At 51.1% G+C, this 19,417-nt stretch overlaps 1 protein-coding gene across 1 annotated transcript in view; it reads right to left on the bottom strand.

Annotated features, from left to right (window-relative positions):
* Nucleotides 1-19,417, bottom strand: part of LOC144273498 (fer-1-like protein 4) — a 103,816-nt gene that overhangs the window by 51,122 nt on the left and 33,277 nt on the right. The window contains exons 12-22 of the mRNA XM_077832115.1: nucleotides 18,918-19,077; nucleotides 18,398-18,581; nucleotides 16,800-16,986; nucleotides 15,778-16,160; nucleotides 12,412-12,520; nucleotides 11,275-11,473; nucleotides 8,449-8,569; nucleotides 7,192-7,292; nucleotides 6,606-6,693; nucleotides 4,896-5,012; nucleotides 276-428 (exon numbers count right to left, since the gene is read on the bottom strand). Coding sequence (XP_077688241.1) covers nucleotides 276-428; nucleotides 4,896-5,012; nucleotides 6,606-6,693; nucleotides 7,192-7,292; nucleotides 8,449-8,569; nucleotides 11,275-11,473; nucleotides 12,412-12,520; nucleotides 15,778-16,160; nucleotides 16,800-16,986; nucleotides 18,398-18,581; nucleotides 18,918-19,077 — 1,802 coding nt within the window. The remainder of the gene's footprint in view (nucleotides 1-275; nucleotides 429-4,895; nucleotides 5,013-6,605; nucleotides 6,694-7,191; nucleotides 7,293-8,448; nucleotides 8,570-11,274; nucleotides 11,474-12,411; nucleotides 12,521-15,777; nucleotides 16,161-16,799; nucleotides 16,987-18,397; nucleotides 18,582-18,917; nucleotides 19,078-19,417) is intronic.

The raw sequence follows: 19,417 nt of genomic DNA, 5'->3' as shown, positions 1-19,417 counted from the left end.
TCCAAATGCTTTGTGCTGGTTTTTTTTCAAATGAAAACAACCACGCTGTGAGAGGAGAAGTCAAGTAAATCTTTACCCAGTCCAGGAGCTCACTTGTTTGGACCTGGTATAGAAACGAGAAGTATTCTCACTATGCAATTAGACTGTTTGGCTTTTACTAGTCTTACAAATTCTCTCTCAGATACAGAACCAATAATTAGAGCTGGTGAAGGAAGGGAGACGAACATGGAATGAAATAAGCAGGAATATGGTTAGGTTTTTCACATAAACTCTACCTTTAAAAAAACGGTCTGGATCTTTGCACAGTCCTTGCCTTTCTCCTCTTCTACTACAGAGTAGAGGACATTCTGTGCAGGAATTCTTGTGCATGCCACTCGCTTATTATTGCTGAACATCCAGAGTAGGACATCGGGGAGCGTGCACTGGGGCTGGAAGATATAGGCAATGCAGAGTCTCAGAGAGAATGTCCCCATGAGGGAATATAGATGATCCAGTCCTGCTTCCACCAAAGTTAATGGCAAAACTCCCACTCTGCTGAGTGCTTGGCACTTCTGAAAATCAAGTCACTTACTAGGTGCTTAACTGTGGCTTTAGGGGCCTAACTTTAGGTGACATTTTTTGAAAATCTTGATTACGTAATACATGTTATTTCTCTTAGTAGGTGCAATATACAAGATACAAAGATAATGTTGCTTAGTGAACTTCACTTCTGCATTTCCTGACTTTGACATTTAAAATGTGTATCCTAACTTAGGTTTTTCCATTTAATTTCCTGGCAGTTTTTAAAGGTGACCTGCAAAGATTTTTGCATAGAGTTGTATATTTCTTGCGTTGCTCTTGTTTTTTCATTAAAAATATCTGGAATATCCAACCTTCTCTGTTCTCACTGACAGACTCCTGGGGAGATCAGAGCGGGTGGAGTGAGAGCTTTCTGTGCCCTCAGATGAATGGGGCACTGAATCTTTTCTCCCAAGTGTTTGTGACTGAAGGCGTGTCTATATTAATGTGAGCCAGGGCCGGATGAGCTCTCCTCTGCCATCTAGTGATGAACTGAGGGAAAAGACTTCAGGAGCAGACCGTATTTGCACAGACACATCCACTCTACCTAGGTGTTCAGCGGTCAGAGCTGCTTTGCCAACGTGATCAGTTTGGGCTGTTTGGGGTTAAAATGCAGGGGGAGTCCTTATTGTAGGAGCAACAGGCAGAAGAACTGTACTTAGCCTGCCCTGACTGAGGGGATCACCCTAACTTGAACATCACTTGCTACGCAGGGGCAGGGGTGCCAACTCCAAGTGAAAGTTAGAGGGGGGTGAGAACAGGTGTTCCACACTCTGTTTAAAGCATCTTAGAGACCACTTGAAACATTCTCTCTCCAGTGTTTAAAAATGGAGTTGATCAGACTCAGCTGAGAGGCCCTGTTTCTGTTCAGTGGTCACGACAGCTGACATCACTGATGAGCAAGTCTAGGGGCTGAGCCTGAGACCTGGCGTGGGGCCAGAGCTGCAGTGGAAGGCAAGGCAGAGGCAGCACCAGTGAAATCACGAAGAGCCGGGCTAAGCACTGGAACCTCAGCACATGGCACTAGCGGTGCCAGCAAGCAGCAGCAGAGATAACAGCGGCAGTAGTGGACCGAGGCGGAGAGCAGCAAGGACAGCAGCTGCAGCAAGAGGCATTGTTCAATGGCCCTCCCTTGACGGGTGGGAGACAAACCCACATGAACACGCCCCAGCTGTGTGCAGCGGAGGGAAAGGGGAGTGGCGTGTTAAAGGGACTTTCGTCCATCAGACTTTCATACCGCAAGGCAGCAAACTGAGGCAAAGGACATTGCCCAATGTACTGTGGGGTGGGTGTTTGCTTATGGTTTACGTGCTTTTGAATTATTGTTGCAATGTTTTCCTAAATGAATGTGGGGGGTGTGGGTTGTTATACACAGACTCAGTGCTTGTAAGTGGGGAAGTATTGTCTTTCAGAGATGCCGGGGGTGTGGGGGAGGGTAATTTTCCCAGATTTCTGGGTCGGGGCTCGAGCCGGTTCTGTTCTGCAATGTGAAGAGGAACCCCTAGATATTGAATCTGGCCCTTGTTGCTGCTGACACCACCTCGCAGGAAGGTTACATTAAGACAATGTGTTCTGTGCGGTCACTGCAGTGCAAAACTGTACGGGGTAAACGTATGGCATAGGCCCAGAGTGGGGCACTCTACGGAGACAAACAAAGAAGAGAGGTTTTTTTAAACACTAACTAAAAAAACCTCTTCCCCCTCTTAATTGCTCAGGTTCCAGCCTTTTGTGGACAGTTCTAACATAAAAACCACAACCTTTTAAAAAAAAATCTTCCAGGTATTTTTCACTCCTCAGAGGGAAACACAAGAAGGACACACTAGTTCTTTCCTCCGTGGACACTTTAAAGAAAAACAGACAATTAAAGGGTTGCCTCAGCAGTGTGGTCTATGCACAAACTTGCATGAAACAACGAAAAGTGTGTGAATTAAAACCGATGTAGTTAGTTTGGTGCCAGTTTGTGTGTGGACACTAATTTCAGAATAAAAGCAATTAAAGTTCCCTTTGCTAAATTGACTTTAGCCCCTTTTATTCTGAAATTAGTGTCCAGACGCAAACCGGCACAGAAATAATTACATCCGTTTTAAGAAATTAGTCCGTTTGTAGGTTGACAGACAGTGCTTGGTGCTAGCACTTAGATGGCTTTGACAGGTGCTGAAGTTCACATCTCATTGAGGTAAGGAAAGGGGGGAAGTAAATTCCTGCCTTTGTCTCATTGCTGGCTGGGAACAGCTCTCTACTGGCTGGATTAAAAGGGCAGCATCTCATTAGTTAACACTGCGAAGAGGCAGACCTTGTCTGTGTTCAAAGCTACATCCATATCACTGAAGGTGCGAATCCAAACCAAGGGAGTTAAACCCATGCAATACCCACCAGGGACACACACAACCCAAATTAATCCTAGTTTATATGAATTTAGTTTAATTCAGTAAAGAATCAATTAAGGCTTACATTGAGGCAGATCTGGTTTTAATCCAATTAAGAATCATAGAATCATAGAATCTTAGAATATCAGGGTTGGAAGGGACCTCAGGAGGTCATCTAGTCCAACCCCCTGCTCAAAGCAGGACCAATCCCCAATTAAATCATCCCAGCCAGGGCTTTGTCAAGCCTGACCTTAAAAACTTCTAAGGAAGGAGATTCTACCACCTCCCGAGGTAACGCATTCCAGTGTTTCACCACCCTCCTAGTGAAAAAGTTTTTCCTAATATCCAACCTAAACCTCCCCCACTGCAACTTGAGACCATTACTCCTTGTCCTGTCCTCTTCTAACACTGAGAATAGTCTAGAACCATCCTCTCTGGAACCACCTCTCAGGTAGCTGAAAGCAGCTATCAAATCCCCCCTCATTCTTCTCTTCTGCAGACTAAACAATCCCAGCTCCCTCAGCCTCTCCTCATAAGTCATGTGTTCCAGGCCCCTAATCATTTTTATTGCCCTTCGCTGGACTCTCTCCAATTTATCCACATCCTTCTTGTAGTGTGGGGCCCAAATCTGGACACAGTACTCCAGATGAGGCCTCACCAATGTCGAATAGTGGGGGACGATCACGTCCCTCGATCTGCTCGCTATGCCCCTACTTCTACATCCCAAAATGCCATTGGCTTTTTTGGCAACAAGGGCACACTGCTGACTCATATCCAGCTTCTCGTCCACTGTCACCCCTAGGTCCTTTTCCGCAGAACTGCTGCCTAGCCATTCGGTCCCTAGTCTGTAGCTGTGCATTGGGTTCTTCCGTCCTAAGTGCAGGACCCTGCACTTATCCTTATTGAACCTCATCAGATTTCTTTTGGCCCAATCCTCCAATTTGTCTAGGTCCCTCTGTATCCTATCCCTGCCCTCCAGCGTATCTACCACTCCTCCCAGTTTAGTATCATCCGCAAATTTGTAAAGAGTATCCACACTATATTTTCACTGGTTTAATGAATTAGTTTTGTAAACTGATTAAAACTAAACTGTGAGAAAACTTTGAATATAGAAAGGCCCACATTTCTGCTAAGAAAAAGAAACAGAGTTGTTTTAAATGAAAGCTCTGAATTTGCAGAATGTGCTCAACACGGCTCCTCCGGGGGAGAGACCCTGAGACAGCAGAACTGGAGATTGTCTCCCTGTTCAAGCGCCCTGCTGCCAAATGGCCGGGATTTGACTGTGTGTCAGACCAGTCCAGGCAGGGACAGACAGCAGCAATGTCACATATAGGCCGGGGATCATTAGGTTCTGCTCACAAATCCCAGCAGATCCACTATTTCTCCATCACTTAGAACCATTTATTCTATCGTCTTCTATCACGTACACCTTGGACAGAGCAGGTTACAGGGCTGCTACAAGCATGTCAGGCTCTTGTGCCAGATACGGACGGGCCACAGAGCTTCCTACCCCCAGAGGTGCACCAGGGATGTGTTCACCTTCAGACACTAATGCACTGCCAGGAATGGCTGTTGCGAGCGTCAATAAGGTCTGTGGCACACAGTGCCACCTGGTGGCTGAGCAGTGTAATACAATCTAACAATACCATCTCTGGGTGAGGGTCCAGCTACTCCTGGGAGCAGGCATGGCCACAGCTGCCTGGGCTCTCGCTGGCACTGACCGCAAGCTCACAGGAGTGTTTACAATCAGAAAAAAAAATTCAGAGTAGGGAGGCCACCTGCTTGGCGAGGGAGAGAGTCCAGCCCCCACCCTCCCAACTGGGAAAGAGGGAGCCCAGCCCCCGCCCATCCATGCGGGTGTGGAGAAGGAGAGCCTGGTCTCCACTCACGCAGCCAGTGGGGGCCTGGCCCCCCTCGCCTGCCCACCCAGAAGTGGGGGGTGCCCGGGGTTCCGGCCAGCGCACATTGTACCTCTTTAGCCAGGGAGCGCAGCTTCCCTAGGATTCTCTTTGCATCATTCACTTTCTCCTTCACGTTGGCTCGAGTCAGCCGCCTCCTCACGCGGAGCCCCTGCTTCGCATACAGGATCTGAACACCAAGCACGCCCGTCACACGCCTGCAGCGCGCCTGACGCCCACCGAGGCCGGAGACACCAGCATCCCGAGGCCATGTGGTCACATCGAGGCCTGTCTGAGGAGCTGCGCTCAGCGGGGTGGACCCAAGCCTGGGGTCCATCTCCAGCACAGTTCTCACCGGCCCTACGGCTCCCAGCAGGCAGGGGACAGGAGCAGCCATGGAGCAGGGACAGGTCTCCTCGAAACCATCACCACCACCAACTTCCAGCAATTTATCAGCAACACTGAGCCTGTCACTGAAACCCAGCCCCACACAGCCCAGCCACACCCCCACACTGAGCCTGTCGCTGAGCCGCACCCAGGAACTGGGCTCCACACGGGCCAGCCACACCCCCCACACTGAGCCTGTCGCTGAGCCGCACCCAGGAACCCAGCCCCACATTGCCCAGCCGAGCTGAGTGGGGCAGGACAGTGTAAAAGCAATGAGTGTTTGAAAGGCTGTGGGGGCTGCATTTTCACTAGGGTTTGGGGACTCCTGAGGCAGCAGAGCTTGCAGAATGTCAGTATGACAGGCACAGCAGCAGGGGCTGGGGTGGGCAGGGGGAACCCTCCCTGGGCAAGGGGGGAGTGGAATCTCCCTGGGCAGGTGCAAGGTGAGCAAGGGGTTTCTTCATGGACATGCAGGAGGGCAGGATGAGGGCAAGTGTGTGAAGAAGCAGGGGGGCAGTCATGGGGCCCTCACCGCTCACGTTCCCCTTGGCATGCTTCCCAAGGCCTTTGCCAGCTGCAGGAGCTGCCCTGGCTCCCCTTTCCAGGGCCTTTCCAGGGGCTGATTCCAGAGCCCTCCAGAATCTGGGCTGGATCGCACAAGGACACGCAGGACCCAGATGTTTACGTGTGTGAGTCACGTGGACTAGGATAACATCAGTACGGGGCATAAACCAACCACAGAACAAACTGCCTCTGGGGCTGCTTATTGAAGAACTGCCCCTTGTGGGGAGCCTGACAACTTCCTCTAAAGCATCTGGGGCCAGCCCCTATCCAGGACAGGATCCGTGGGGAGATGGATGCCTGCTCCTATTGAGCGAGTGGGGAGTGACAGGGGCGGTATCCACAGACTCTATTAGCTACTGTCACAGAGAGCCTTTGGCATTAGAACCACCCCTCTCTGCAAGGTGGCCACCCTTCAGGGCACAGAGTGAGGCTTAGCAGCTTACTCAGAGATTATCTTGAGTTGGGCAGGTAAAGGGACAGCTTCCTGCAGACAGGCAGTAGCCCAGTTTTACTGACTAAGGTCTCGATCCTGCAAGCTGCTCCAGAAAGCCAAGCCCCATCAGCCTCGAGGGCGCTCCAGGTGGGCAGACCCACACACCTGTGCAGAACTGCACCAAGGATCCAGCTGCAGGAGCAGCAAGAAGGAGGCTGCGGCAATGGGCACATAACAATGGCCATGCAGACACACAGTTCCTTCAGATCCAGCAGAACAGGAACTAAACATCTCCCATGATGGCAATTCCACCTTGTCCCCCTCCCCAAACTCCTCTCAGAGCCAGTGACCACCCAAAGCCCCTCCCTCCCTCAACCGCACAGACCCTACCCCACTTACAATATTGTGTGTCAGGGATTTCAGCCGACATCTGTCAAGGTTGTTTGGACGTGTCATTGGTTTTTTCTCCACATTCAGTGAATACTGCCTGTGATTAGAGAGAGCCTTGAGCCCTGAGCCAGGACCACATCCCTCAGGCAGGGCACGGCTCCAAAAACATGAACCTAATGCATTTCAAGGGAAACCACTAACATTCCCCCTCCCTCTGAACAGCTTTTCCTTCTCCAGCCACCAACAGCCCTTAGCAGCATTTGAGTTGTGCATTAAACAGGACCTTGTGAATCCAACCTTCAGTTCTTAAAGACACCGATGATTACCTAGAACTCACCAGGGCTGTATCCTCCATAGTTGGTCACACTAGGTTCCCAACCAGTTAATCTGGAGCTAGGTGTGATCTGATCCCTAGTTCTGGGACATTTCGATACACCTCTAACTGTGACTGAAAAATTATGGGTTTTGGCCTACACCTGTGACTAGGGCAGAACAGGCTGGGCGAGGTCTGTGGAGAGTGTGGTGCCCGGGAACATTCACTGACATGCAAATAAAGAGTTCAGAAAGAAACCAAAGGAAGCAGAGACTTATTAACCTGCATCCAGCTACAAACTCCTCCAGCACCTGCTTGAGTCTGTCTTCTGCTTTAGATTTTGGCCTCCTCAGGAGTGTCTCCACGTCATACAGTCCATGTTCCTGTTGAGACAAGCGCCATGTTCACATTATCCCTGGGTGCAAGTGCAGACATGCAGCAGGGAGAGGAGTGCCTTCGTGTCATGTCCCCAAAGAATTTGCCTAAAATAACCTTGGGGCCCCTTTGCCAAGAGGTAGCAAATGTTAGGGCCTTGCAGGTCAGCTTCCTGTTGGAGGAGAATCAGTGATATGGAAACCAGGTATATGAGTGTTACTTGTTATATTTACACTCTATAAACCAGTCCTGGAACAGAAGTGGTCACAAATGGCACATATGGTCACAAATGGCTCTTTCAGATTTCTCAGCCCAAACACCAATGCCCAGTTCCCAGGAAGCAATTGTGCCCTAAGTATTGATTCCAATTAGAGAAATTAAGGCTGAAAACAAGTTCCTTTGTGGTTCGCAACAGCTCCCCCAAAGAACCTGCATCACAAAACACAACAATGCAGCACGTTTCCAAAGATGGCAGACTGCTCGCACGCAAAGAAAGAGAATGTGAAAGACCATGGAACAGCTCATCCAGCTCCCACCATCTCAATATTGCACATGCTGTACTTTTCATGATCAAATGCACGTGAGCAGTCAGGGCTCAGTCCTGCAAGAGGCCCTGACTGCAGTGGGGGAGGAAGGTATTAAACTCCTGACAGATTAACGACACATGCTTTGGGCTTCTGATTTTCTGTTTTAACTGATAAACACCAATGAAATACCCTGAAAAAAAATGAAACCAGTGTTTTTCCAGTGAATGCTGGGAAAACACCAGAAATGGTTATTTGTATCTAAGAGCTTGACTACAGCAACCTGTGGCTCATTAATTGGCCCATGTAGAACCTGCTTGTGCACACTGAAGTCTGCCTAGTGCACTTTAACGTAGTGCTGTTTGAAGAAGTGCTCTGTTAAAGCACACTGCAGAACTTTACAAAGAGACTGCACTCTCGGTACACGCTATTGCCAGGAGTCACGTATGTGAGATACAATCACTCGTTACAGTACATACAAAGAGAAAGCCCCAAACACCCCCAAATATTGGACATCTACGTAAAACTCAAAAATTGCTAAAAATAAACCTCAAAGAAATCAGTAAGCCCAAGAAACAGCGACAGGAGGAAGCAGTGCGAGGGGAAGCAGTGGGGTCTCCCAGTCACTGCGATACTTTACCAGCCGCTCTGCTATTTTGACAATCCAGTTGGAATTGTAGAGCCTCCAGGTGTGATCTTCCCAATAGCTCCAGACATACACACAGGGCTTCTCATGCAGCAGGGGCAGGCAGCTGTAAGAACTAAGAGCAGGAGGCAGAGCAGGTTACAATGCACACTGAGAGACTGAAGCAGCCTCAGAGCCACCCTAATACATGTCAGTCGCTTTGGGGAACCAAGCCATGGGATGCATGGCTCTGCTGCTGCGGCCTTAGCTCCAAGAAAGCAGCACAGTGCTGAGAACAGAGGCCCAGATTCACAAGGGACGTAGGCGTGGTGACGCTGAGCATTGCAGCGCCGAGCTCTCAGGTGCCTAGAAAATCACAGGAACATACTGGGATCCACAAAGCCTGAATCAGGCACCTGGGCTCCCTGTATAATGCCTGGGGAGAAACAGGTGCCTTAGAATGCCATTCACAGCAGCCAGTATGCTAGGCAGGAGCTGCTTGGACTAACCAATGGGAGATGCCAGCTATAGGAGTGAGTGCTGAGCCCCATCCCGCTCAGAGAGAGAAGTGCCTAAGTCCAGGCTGCAGGGAAGCTCCTCTCTGTGATCCAGATCTGGGACGTCAGGTCGCCCCAGGAGCCCAGGGCGTTTCTTGTGAGAATGAATCAGGTAGGAGCCTAAGTCCACACAGAACAGCCGAGGAGGAGGGGCGCCACCATGTGATAATGTTTAGCCCAGTGGTTAGAGCACTCGCGCAGGATGTGGGAGACCCACCAGAGGGGATAAAAGGATTTGAACCAGAGTCTTCTGGTGCTCAGGGGGCTGCTCTAACCTCTGTGCTGTGGGATCATCTGATGTGGGGCTCTGTCAGTCTCTCCTGTGAAGCTGTTCCACTGAGGACAAATCCTTCGCGTCACTGGGCCAGAGCGAGAGAGAGAATGACTCTATAGCCCAGTGGCCAGGGTACCCATGTGAGGTGGGAGACCCAGCGTTCAGTCCCCCCCTCCAGTGATTTTATAATGCACAGTGGAATAACATCAACAGGAGAGATTAAGGAGCGCCCCACATGAGAATAACCCATAACTGACCCCTGAGCAGGGTGGGACCCATGTTCAGACCTCATTTTCCCCCTGCTTCAGCAGACAGGGCAGTTGAACCTGGGTTGCCCATATCCCAGGTGACTGCTCTAACTACAAAGTTAGGCACCTCCTCTAGGCAGATTTTGCATGGGACCCGACCCAGCAGGTGACCTCTCAGTAACCCCCACATATCAGGCCCCACGGGCGAAAACTTTTCTTCTCAGATTCATGGATTGCTCTGGGCTTCGGCAGGAGACAGGTGTCCGAATGCCTAAAGGGAGGCAGCAGTGTGCACACCCAGAGACAGAAACACAGGTGCCAATGGAACTTTTACCCCGAAGACTTAGGCACCGAGTGAGTTTAGATCCTACAGGGTTCAGTGGGGGTTTTGTGGACCTCAGTGGAGTCTAAAACTGGGACTTAGGCACCTAAGTCCATGATCAAGGAGCTGAAGTAACTTTATGAATCTAGCTCAGAGATCCTGCCATATGGGCTGGATGCAAGGGCTGATGCAGTGCTTATGGCAGAACCAACCCCAACAGGTTTCAGAGTAACAGCTGTGTTAGTCTGTATTCGCAAAAAGAAAAGGAGTACTGTGGCACCTTAGAGACTAACCAATTTATTTGAGCATAAGCTTTCATGGTTAGTCTCTAAGGTGCCACAAGAACCCCAACAGGGGAGGTCAAAGAACTCCTCCAGGGCAGCCTGGAATGACCCTCATAGCTGGTACTTGTCTTACACGATGACTTCATCAAGACCCTAGACACTGAACCTTCTTTGGGGGTCAAGCTTGTCTGGCCACTGACACTAGACTCTGGCACCAGTCTTGAACCCCCAACAGAAAATCCCATAGGCAGGAGGAGGGCTGCATGAGCACTTCCACCAGCTGGGGTTTGGAGCTGCTCTCTAAAGTGCAGCGTGCAGATGGTGAAGCCCCAGCATGCAGAGCAATGCTCAAGGCTGTGTCTCTCCCTGCAGCAGAAAAGGCACTGAGCATTCTCCTCTCTCATGGACATTGTGCCATCGCAGGATGAACACAGTTTGAGCCAAAAGATTTGTCCTCTGCCATACCAAACGAGTAAAAGGAGCCTCAACAGAACAGGACAAAGCTCAGTGGAGTCTAAGATGGCCTAACCCACCCAATAAAATGGGAGAATAGCCCCATGAGGCCAGGAGAAGTGGGAAAGCGACTGAGTTCCTCCTGGTGTCTATGGCAGTCAGCTGGTCTGAACCCCCTCTGGGGTGAAGGCTCAACCGACACTGGTGCCTAGACAGCTCCAAAACCAGATTAGAAGAGCTAAATTCCTGTCTTTTGTCCCATAGCAATCATCTCCCTGACCATTCGGGAGGATTCCCTATACCAGAGACGCACCACAATCCTCCACTCCCACCCTCAGTTGGAACACTTCATATCCGGCATTTGAGATGCTGAACACTCAATGTACCCAGCATGGCATTTCTGCCACCATAGGCAGAACCTCTGCTCTCCTGGGGAGAGTTGCCTTTAGCTATCTACGTATGGCATCTAGGGCTGGGGGATCCAAAGCACTTAGGCCCCAAACGTTCATTCAAATCAATGGAAGTGAGGAGCCCCCAACTCCTACTGATTCACTAGAGAATCTCGCTGGCTAGGTGGAACATGATCAACTATGAGCCCTACCATCCACACCCATGTACCTGTTAATGCCTTATGGGATGAATAAGAGTCCAAAGCACCTTTGCGAAGGGGCTGACGTGAGCGAGCACCATGAAGAGGACTCACCTGTCATATTCGGTAGGTTCTGGCCTTTGCCTTTCTGTCATGGATTTATTCTGTAAAGTTGGACTCGGGGCCATAACTTCAATATCCAGCTCCTCGTCTGAACTGGGATCCAGCAAAGGCTGTTTGTCTTCAGGCCCTTCTCCTTTCACACCTTTCTTAGGCATTTTGGTCACAACCTCTTCAGCTTTCCCATAGTTCCCTTGCAAATACATGTATTGTTCATATTTTAAACTAAATATCTGCCGTAGCCTAGAGGTGACAGACTGCTACTGTCCAGCCACTGGAGAACTAGAAGCAAGTGCCAGTGTTCCTGACATTAGAAGTGCCTTAATGTCCAGCCGTCAGAATATGGTGCATACAAGCTGGAGACTCTGGATGGCCAGACATGCACTCCTCCTAGACTCTTCAGAGTTCACAGTTTTACTATAGGGAGGCTTTTGGCCCCCTGACACTCTCACTAGACTCAGAAGGACCCAACCCAGCTCAGCAGCTTCCCTTCCTTCTCCCACCCAACCCACTCCATGTGGGAAGCAGCAGCAGAAGCTGGCAGGAGCCTTTGCAGCTTCCTAGCCTCATCATTCACTTAACTCCGAAGTTTGGGACTTTGGACTTTTAAAAAAAAAATCTTTTTCCATGGGTTGTTTCCCCAGTTGCCCCATCCCTCTGATGCCCTCAGCTGTCTGGCATCACTCCACAACCATTGAGCTTCTCAGCCGCTCTCTCTCTCTGCCTCTCCCTCCACTCCCCTATTTCCCCCTCCTGCTCCCCTCCCTTATTCTGCAGTCCCTTCTCACCATCCCTCTCCCCTACTCCCATCCTGACTGTGTCCCCCACGCCGAAACCCTAACTCTGGAATGTTCCCCGGGAATTTGGACAATCTCTAATCCATTCTGAAAAGGCCTGAGGTAGCTAGAATATTTATTTCCGTAACCTGCACCAGGAATTTCCACCCTGTAACCTCGAGGGTGCTTTTAGCTGTGACATTCATGTTGTGCAGTTTTGTGTACCTGTTAGGGCACTTTATAGCCAGAACTGTGAACTAATCTGGCTGGGAATTAATATATTTTGATGAGGCTCAAAAATATTTTCATTTTATTCCTTCTAATTCAAGAAAACAGGAGCATCAGAAACATTTACCTATTGAGATCTCAAAATGGACGGGCTTGGAGCCTATGGAGGGGTCCATCATAGTCACCTCAAAGAAGGCAGCGTAGAGGAGGAATTCTTCCTTCACTCCCAGCGAGTTCTAAACAAGGAGACACCAATCAGTCCAACAGTCACAGGGGTCATGTCAAAAATAGTCCTAGGCAGAGCAGCGGGCCCTGAGGTCTGAGAATGGTTACTGGGTCTCGGGCCTAGGGCTGACATGGCCCTCACACAGCAGCACCTGCATCCCATGGGCCATGAGGAGTGGCTGCCTTGACTAGCAGGACCTGGCAGAGAGGAAAGAGCTGCTGCAGAATGGTGTCACCAGTTATCTTTGAAAAGTCATGGAAGACAGGAGAGATTCCAGAAGATTAGAAAAGGACAAATATAGTGTCCATCTAGAAAAAGGGAAATAAGGATAAACTGGGGAATTACAGACCAGTCAGCTTAACATCATTCTGGGACTGTTGCAAAAAAGCGAACATCATTCTGGGATGCAGGAGTGTTGTAAGCAAGACAAGAAGTAATTCTTCAGCTCTACTCCGCGCTGATTAGGCCTCAACTGGAGTATTGTGTCCAGTTCTGGGTGCCACATTTCAGGAAAGATGTGGACAAATTGGAGAAAGTCCAGAGAAGAGCAACAAAAATGATTAAAGGTCTAGAAAATATGACCTATGAGGGAAGATTGAAAAAACTGGGTTTGTTTAGTCTGGAGAAGAGAGGACTGAGAGGGGACATGATAACAATTTTCAAGTACATAACAGGTTATTACAGGGAGAAGGGAGAAAAAATGTCCTCCTTAACATCTGAGGACAGGACAAGAAGCAATTGGCTTAAATTGTAGCAAGGGCAGTTTGGGTTGGACATTAGGAAAAACTTCCTAACTGTCAGGGTGGTTAAGCACTGGAATAAATTGCCTAGGGAGGTTGTGGAATCTCTGTCATTGGGGATGTTTAAAAGCAGGTTAGAGAGACACATCTCAGGGATGGTCTGGATAATACTTAGTCCTGCCATGAGTGCAGGGGACTGGACTAAACGACCTCTTGAGGTCCCTTCCGCTCCTATGATTCTACGATCCCTGAGGCTGTGGCAGAGCAATCGCTCTATCTCCCAGAGCTCAGGCCTGGCCCTCCCCTGGTTCAGTGCTCATGTGACGCCACAGGGGAAGCCCGAGAGGGTCTAAAGGCTAAGGTGCCAGTACACGACTGTCATGAATATACAGGGAAGGGTAGCCACTTTTCTGTAGACAGTGCTATCAAATCCCTCCTGGCCAGAGGCAAAACCCTTTCACCTGTAAAGGGTTAAGAAGCTAAGATAACCTCTCTGGCACCTGACCCAAATGACCAATGAGGAGACAAGATACTTTCAAATCTGGATGGGGGGGAACCAAAGGGTTTGTCTGTCTGTGTGATGCCTTTGCCGGGAACAGATCAGGAATGCAGACTCAGAACTTCTGTTAAGTTAGCAAGCAATCTAGCTAGAACATGTGTGAAGTTTCCTTTTGTTTAATGGCTGGTAAAATACGCTGTGCTGAATTGAATGTATATTCCTGTTTTTGTGTCTTTTTGTAACTTAAGGTTTTGTGTAGAGGGCTTCTCTATGTTTTGAATCTGATTACCCTGTAAGGTATTTACCATCCTGATTTTACAGAGGTGATTCTTTTTACTTTTTCTTCGATTAAAATTCTTCTTTTAAGAAACTGAATGCTTTTTCATTGTTCTTAAGATCCAAGGGTTTGGGTCTGCGTTCACCTGTACAAATTGGTGGGGATTTTTATCAAGCCTTCTCGAGGAAAGGGGGTGTAGGGCTTGGGGGGATATTTTGGGGGGAAGACGTCTCCAAGTGGGGTCTTTCCCTGTTCTTTGTTTAACACGCTTGGTGGTGGCAGCATAGGGTTCAAGGACAAGGCAAAGTTTGTACCTTGGGGAAGTTTTTAACCTAAGCTAGTAAGAATAAGCTTAGGGGGTCTTTCATGCAGGTCCCCACATCTGTACCCTAGTGTTCAGAGTGGGGAAGGAACCTTGACAACTACTGATGGACTCAGCTCTCTCTCCTCGTGTCACTGAGCCAGATGGAGGCTTCCCTACTTCCCCAGCGCTTGATGGAGACACAGAGCTAGATAGCAGCTGGCTGGCTCAGGCTGAGGGCGGGCAGGATGGAAATGATGCTTCTTAGAAGAGAGAAGCCTACTAGAAGTTCACAAAATAGGTGACAGAGGGTGTGTACAATGATCGTCCGGGCCAGCACTGAGGCCCCTTGTCCCCTGGGTTCCAGGGGTCCCCTTTCCCCTGAGTTACAACTTTATTTACCCTGTGCTGAGCTCATAGCAGCCTCACCCACCCCGCTGACACAGAGGCTCCAGAACGGCAATTGCCAGGGCGCGTGGCAGGGCTGCTCTGCTGCTCGCAGTGGGAGCATGACCCAGCGGACTGAGTGCCCTGAGCAACCTGTCCTGCATTCACTCCACCAGCTTCCCACAGAGCGGCAGGTGTGTAGGTTCCAGCAATGACAAGGGTTTAGCGAGCGGGAGGTAAGCTCAGCAGAACGCTCTGTGTTGGGGGCAGGGGCCTTGCCTATTGTGCCCAGTCCCAATGCAAATATTCAGTTACTGCACTGGCTTTCTGTCAGTGAAAGGCCTCCAGAGGCCCTGTCTGCAACGGGCGGCCAGAGCTCAGTTTCTAAAAGCAGAGCGTCAGAGCTGCAGACATGGGACTGGCCTCTGCCAAAGCCAGATGTGCCGACTCCGTGGGGGGTGCTCAGGGGCTGGAGCATCCGCAGGAAAAGATGGTGGTGCGCCGCACCCAGCAGCCACAGCTGTGCCCCGGCCTCGCTCATCAGCTGATGGGGGCATCGCGCTGCCGCCGAACCGCTGCAGGGCGGCTCGGTTAGGGGCTTGTGGGAGGGTGGAGAGTGGCGGGTGGGCAGGGGCCCCGGGGAGGGAGCAGAGTGGGGGCGGGAGGAGCTGGCGTGCGGGCAGGGCCTTGAGGGAAAGGGGCGGCGTGGGGGCGGGGCATCGGGCGAAGGGGGATTGAGCACCCCGGGGAAAAGGAAAAATCAGCGCCGGTAGCCGAAGCGCTCCACAGTAACGGACCCAGCCGCAAGGCACACCTACAGCTTCCACAGCACACACTCCCCTGGCATAGGGAGGGCCCCTCTGTATTTTAGCTTGGGTCTCTTCATTTGGGGCCCTTCTCATCCCACGTACGTGCACACGCCGAGTGGCACTGCAAGAGCAGCAGGTGTGAGTCACTAGTTACTCCGGCGCCAGCGTGTTTACACACAGCTCTCAGCCGGTGTGTGAACCCGAAGTCCCTGGCCCCTCCCTCGGAATGGCCCATCAGGCCCTGGAGCGCCCACCTCTGGGAGCGGATGTAGATCCTCCACCTCCACAGTGACCTCGCTGGGCTGCTCTGCCTCCTCGGGGCTGCCAGCCTCGCCCCCCTCTCGCCTCTGGCTCTGCTCTTCGGTGCTGGCCTTGGATTTCTCCTTGGCCTTTTCACGCTTCTTCTTCTTGTTCAGTGTCAGTTTGCTCAGGGTGCCCCTCAGAAGCTCCTTGCTCTTGCCATCTACTGCGCTGGGGCTGCTGAAAATCTCCATAGAAATGGCCAGCAGGATGCGGCCGCGGTAGAATATGCCCTCCCCCAGGCCCTCGTTCAGATCCTTGTGGACATCCCGCAGAGCCGAGTTCTGGGGAGAGCCATACAGATTCACCCAGGCTGGGCCAAAGGTGGGGTTAAAGCCTGCAGGGACACAAATGCTTGCAATCAAATGGTTCAGGATTTGCCTTCACTGGCAGGTACACCTCCAGAGAGAGGTACACCTCCAGAGACAGACAGACATCCCACCCACTGACAGACCTGGGCGGTTCACCACAGACAGACACCCCACACACACACTGACATGGGCATATCCCCATAGACAGACACCCCACCCACAGACAGACACTCCACCTAGGCAGACCTGGGCTGTTCACCACCGATGGACACCGCACCCACAGACAGACATGGGCATATCCCCACAGACACCCCACCCACAGACAAACCAGGGTTGTTCAGCACAGATAGATACCTCCCCACAGACAGACCTGGGCAGTTCACCACAGACAGACAGCCCACCCACAGACAGTCAAGGGCTGTTCGCCACAGACAGCCCACTCACAGACAGATATGGGCAGTTCACCACAGACAGACCCACCCCCCACCCCCTAACAGACCTGGGCACTTCAGGACAGACAGACCTGGGTGTACCCCACAGATAGAGGCATACATGACTGTGGCAGGTACATGGAGCGGGGATGGGGGAGCAGAATCATATTCGACACTCGAGGTGCTGCCCAGATAGTTCCATGGCAGGGGACAGGACAGAGGCGGGTTCCTCACCATTCCTCCCAGGATCAGATATCTGCTGCAAGTCAATGAAGTGCGTAGCGAGCGCCACGTCCCCAATGTTTGCATTGTCTAACAGCTGGATTTTTATTTTTCTGGCAAGAGGAGGGAACATCTCAATGAAGCTGATCTGCTCATTCCATTCTGGTTCGGCAGTGTCATTTTCCACCGAGGTCTCCCCCTGGGGCAGAGGAAGGCATGAGAACTGCACAGCTGTGCACCGCTAAAGAACTCCAAGTGGCTTCAAAGCCAGCCACAAGTTCAAGAGAAATCACTGAGGCATTCTGGGAAAATCTGGATTCCCCATTAGTGTGTGGCTCTGTTCTGACCTCATTGCAAATGCGAGGAGAGTCATTCTAAAACATTGGTGAGTGGCAGCAGCCGCCAGGGCACAGATGCTGCATAAACCACCCTCAGCCAGCTGCAGGAGCTGAGCATGGGGGAGCTCAGCGTACTGGAGCACATGCAGGCCAGGCTCAGGCAGGAGCACTCACAGCTGAGCAAGGGTCGGCGCAGAAGGGCTCCAGCCCTCTAATGGCCAGAGCCAGCCTTGCCATGTGGAGTTAAGGGGAGGGGGAGGGGGATGGCTTGTCCTGGAGGGGTAGGAGAAAGAAGATGTAAAATGGGGGAGAAGTAAATGTCATGTCCTCAGATGCTGTCCTGCTCCGAAGAGAAGCTATACAAAGGCCCCGTGTTGATTGTCCCACTAACCTTAGATCAAATGACTCAGTTTATAAGAAAAACAATGGAGCTGCTCTTCCAGCCTGCACCTCTCTTACCTAGCCTGTATTTAGAGCTGTGCAACACAGGAGAGCGCTAGCTTCAAAGCTGGGTGGACCGCAGCTCCTGTCCTCTCGTGCACCTTGTAATCAGTCTCTGGGTTTAACAGGAGCGAAGCATTTCCTGAGGACTCTGCACCACACTACAGGTGTGAGGGAAAAGCTGCGCAACCATGTGACTGATTAACAAAGGCTCCAGGCCTCAGGGCAGGACAGAGTCACAGGGTGGAACAGCAGTCACATCAGGCTCTGCGGGACAGAGACTGGGGCTGTACAGGACGGAGCTGGCTGGGCAGTTTCAATGCATCCAGACACCATGGAACACACCCAAGGGAGCCAGACATGGAACAGTCCGTGTGATTTCATCCTTGGGATTTCTTTTGAGCTTTTTCCTATACTCAGCAGTGTGAGGAGTTCTAGAAACGTCTGTGTCTGTCTAGGTCTGATAGCCAAGCCACCTGGACTATCACAACAGGCTGGGACAGGAGGTCCTCAGAGTCTGGGCTGCGGCATCAGTATCTCATCGACAGCTCCTCTCCACAATGAACCTACCAGATTCTCCCTAATTACATGACTTTCCTGCTTTATTACTGGCTCATGCTGCTGCTAACCATATGCTTATCCAAGCTCTGATTGGCGCAGACTGTTTCTCCAAGTTTCAATATGCTCCCTACATCTATTCATATGCATTTCTGAAATAATGGCTCAAATGCACAGACGACAGTGATGTGGGGCTTAACATTCAGAAACCAGAGGGTCTGCCCAGGCCTCCCGGTGGAATACAGAGGCCCAAATGCCCAAGCAGAGACTTACCTGTTGCCCAGCAAATGAGACCTGCACATATGGATCAATGAAAACTTTCTTCTCGCCCACAATCTTTGAGAACCCCCCCATGATTCCAGCACTCATGGTGGGCAGGCCCTCGGCTCGGTAAACCTTGATGCAGATTTTGGCCCATGGTCTCTCAGCTGGGACTCTTTTAGGCAGCAGCAAGTTCCTAGAAGAAATAATCATTGTTCTACTGGTCACAGTAAATCACCACAGCAAGACAAAGCCCAAGAACACACGAAATGTGGGAACTGCTAGGCCAAGGGCCCATTTCAGCTGGTCTCCCATCTCAGACAATGGCCTGCATCAGGGGCTTCAGGAAATGCAGCGACTCAGCCCCAGCCACGCCACCGGTGAGTGCTGGAGGGTGGCTCCCCCCTGCCCCCCCCAAACAAGCCCCTCTCCCCCCACCGCGGAGGCCTGGGGCTCCACACACACACCCCACGGGGGGTGGGGGGGGCTGCATAGGGCCCCAGAATAGCTAGGGACGGCCCTGCAGACTTACTTTTCAATGTCCTCATTCTGGCTGCTAGAGGAAGTGGGCAGGGAGCCCATTATATCACCTCGTGCAAAGACAGAAATGTTACACTTCACAAATCCTTTCACTCCTGCCCTGGTGTCCTTTGGGTCATTGATAACAGCCCACTTCTGAAAGAACCTGTGATCTAAAGAGATAAGGACAGGGACTCTGAGCTGCGAATTCCTAATCACACCACTGCCAATTCTCCAAGAAACTCTAGCTCTGCACTTCTGAAATCAAAGATGCTACTGTGCTGGAACCAGCGCCCTGGGAAAACCCCGACCGGGTTTAAGATGGGTAATCCTGGATAAAATGGCTCAGATATTTAAGTATGAAGTGTCACAGGCGTTGACTTTCCAATGTCCTGGGGGGTGCTCCACCGCAGACCCTGCCCCCACTCCACCCCTTCCTCCCAGGCCCCACCCAACTCCACCTCTTCCCACCACTGCTCCGCCCCCCCCGCCCTGCCACTTCCCGCCCCCTTC

This window comes from Eretmochelys imbricata, chromosome 13 (assembly GCF_965152235.1).
Source record: "Eretmochelys imbricata isolate rEreImb1 chromosome 13, rEreImb1.hap1, whole genome shotgun sequence".
Lineage (NCBI taxonomy): Eukaryota > Metazoa > Chordata > Testudines > Cheloniidae > Eretmochelys > Eretmochelys imbricata.
The sequence above is the reverse complement of the archived record's forward strand: the minus strand, read 5'-3'. Positions and strand labels throughout refer to the sequence as shown.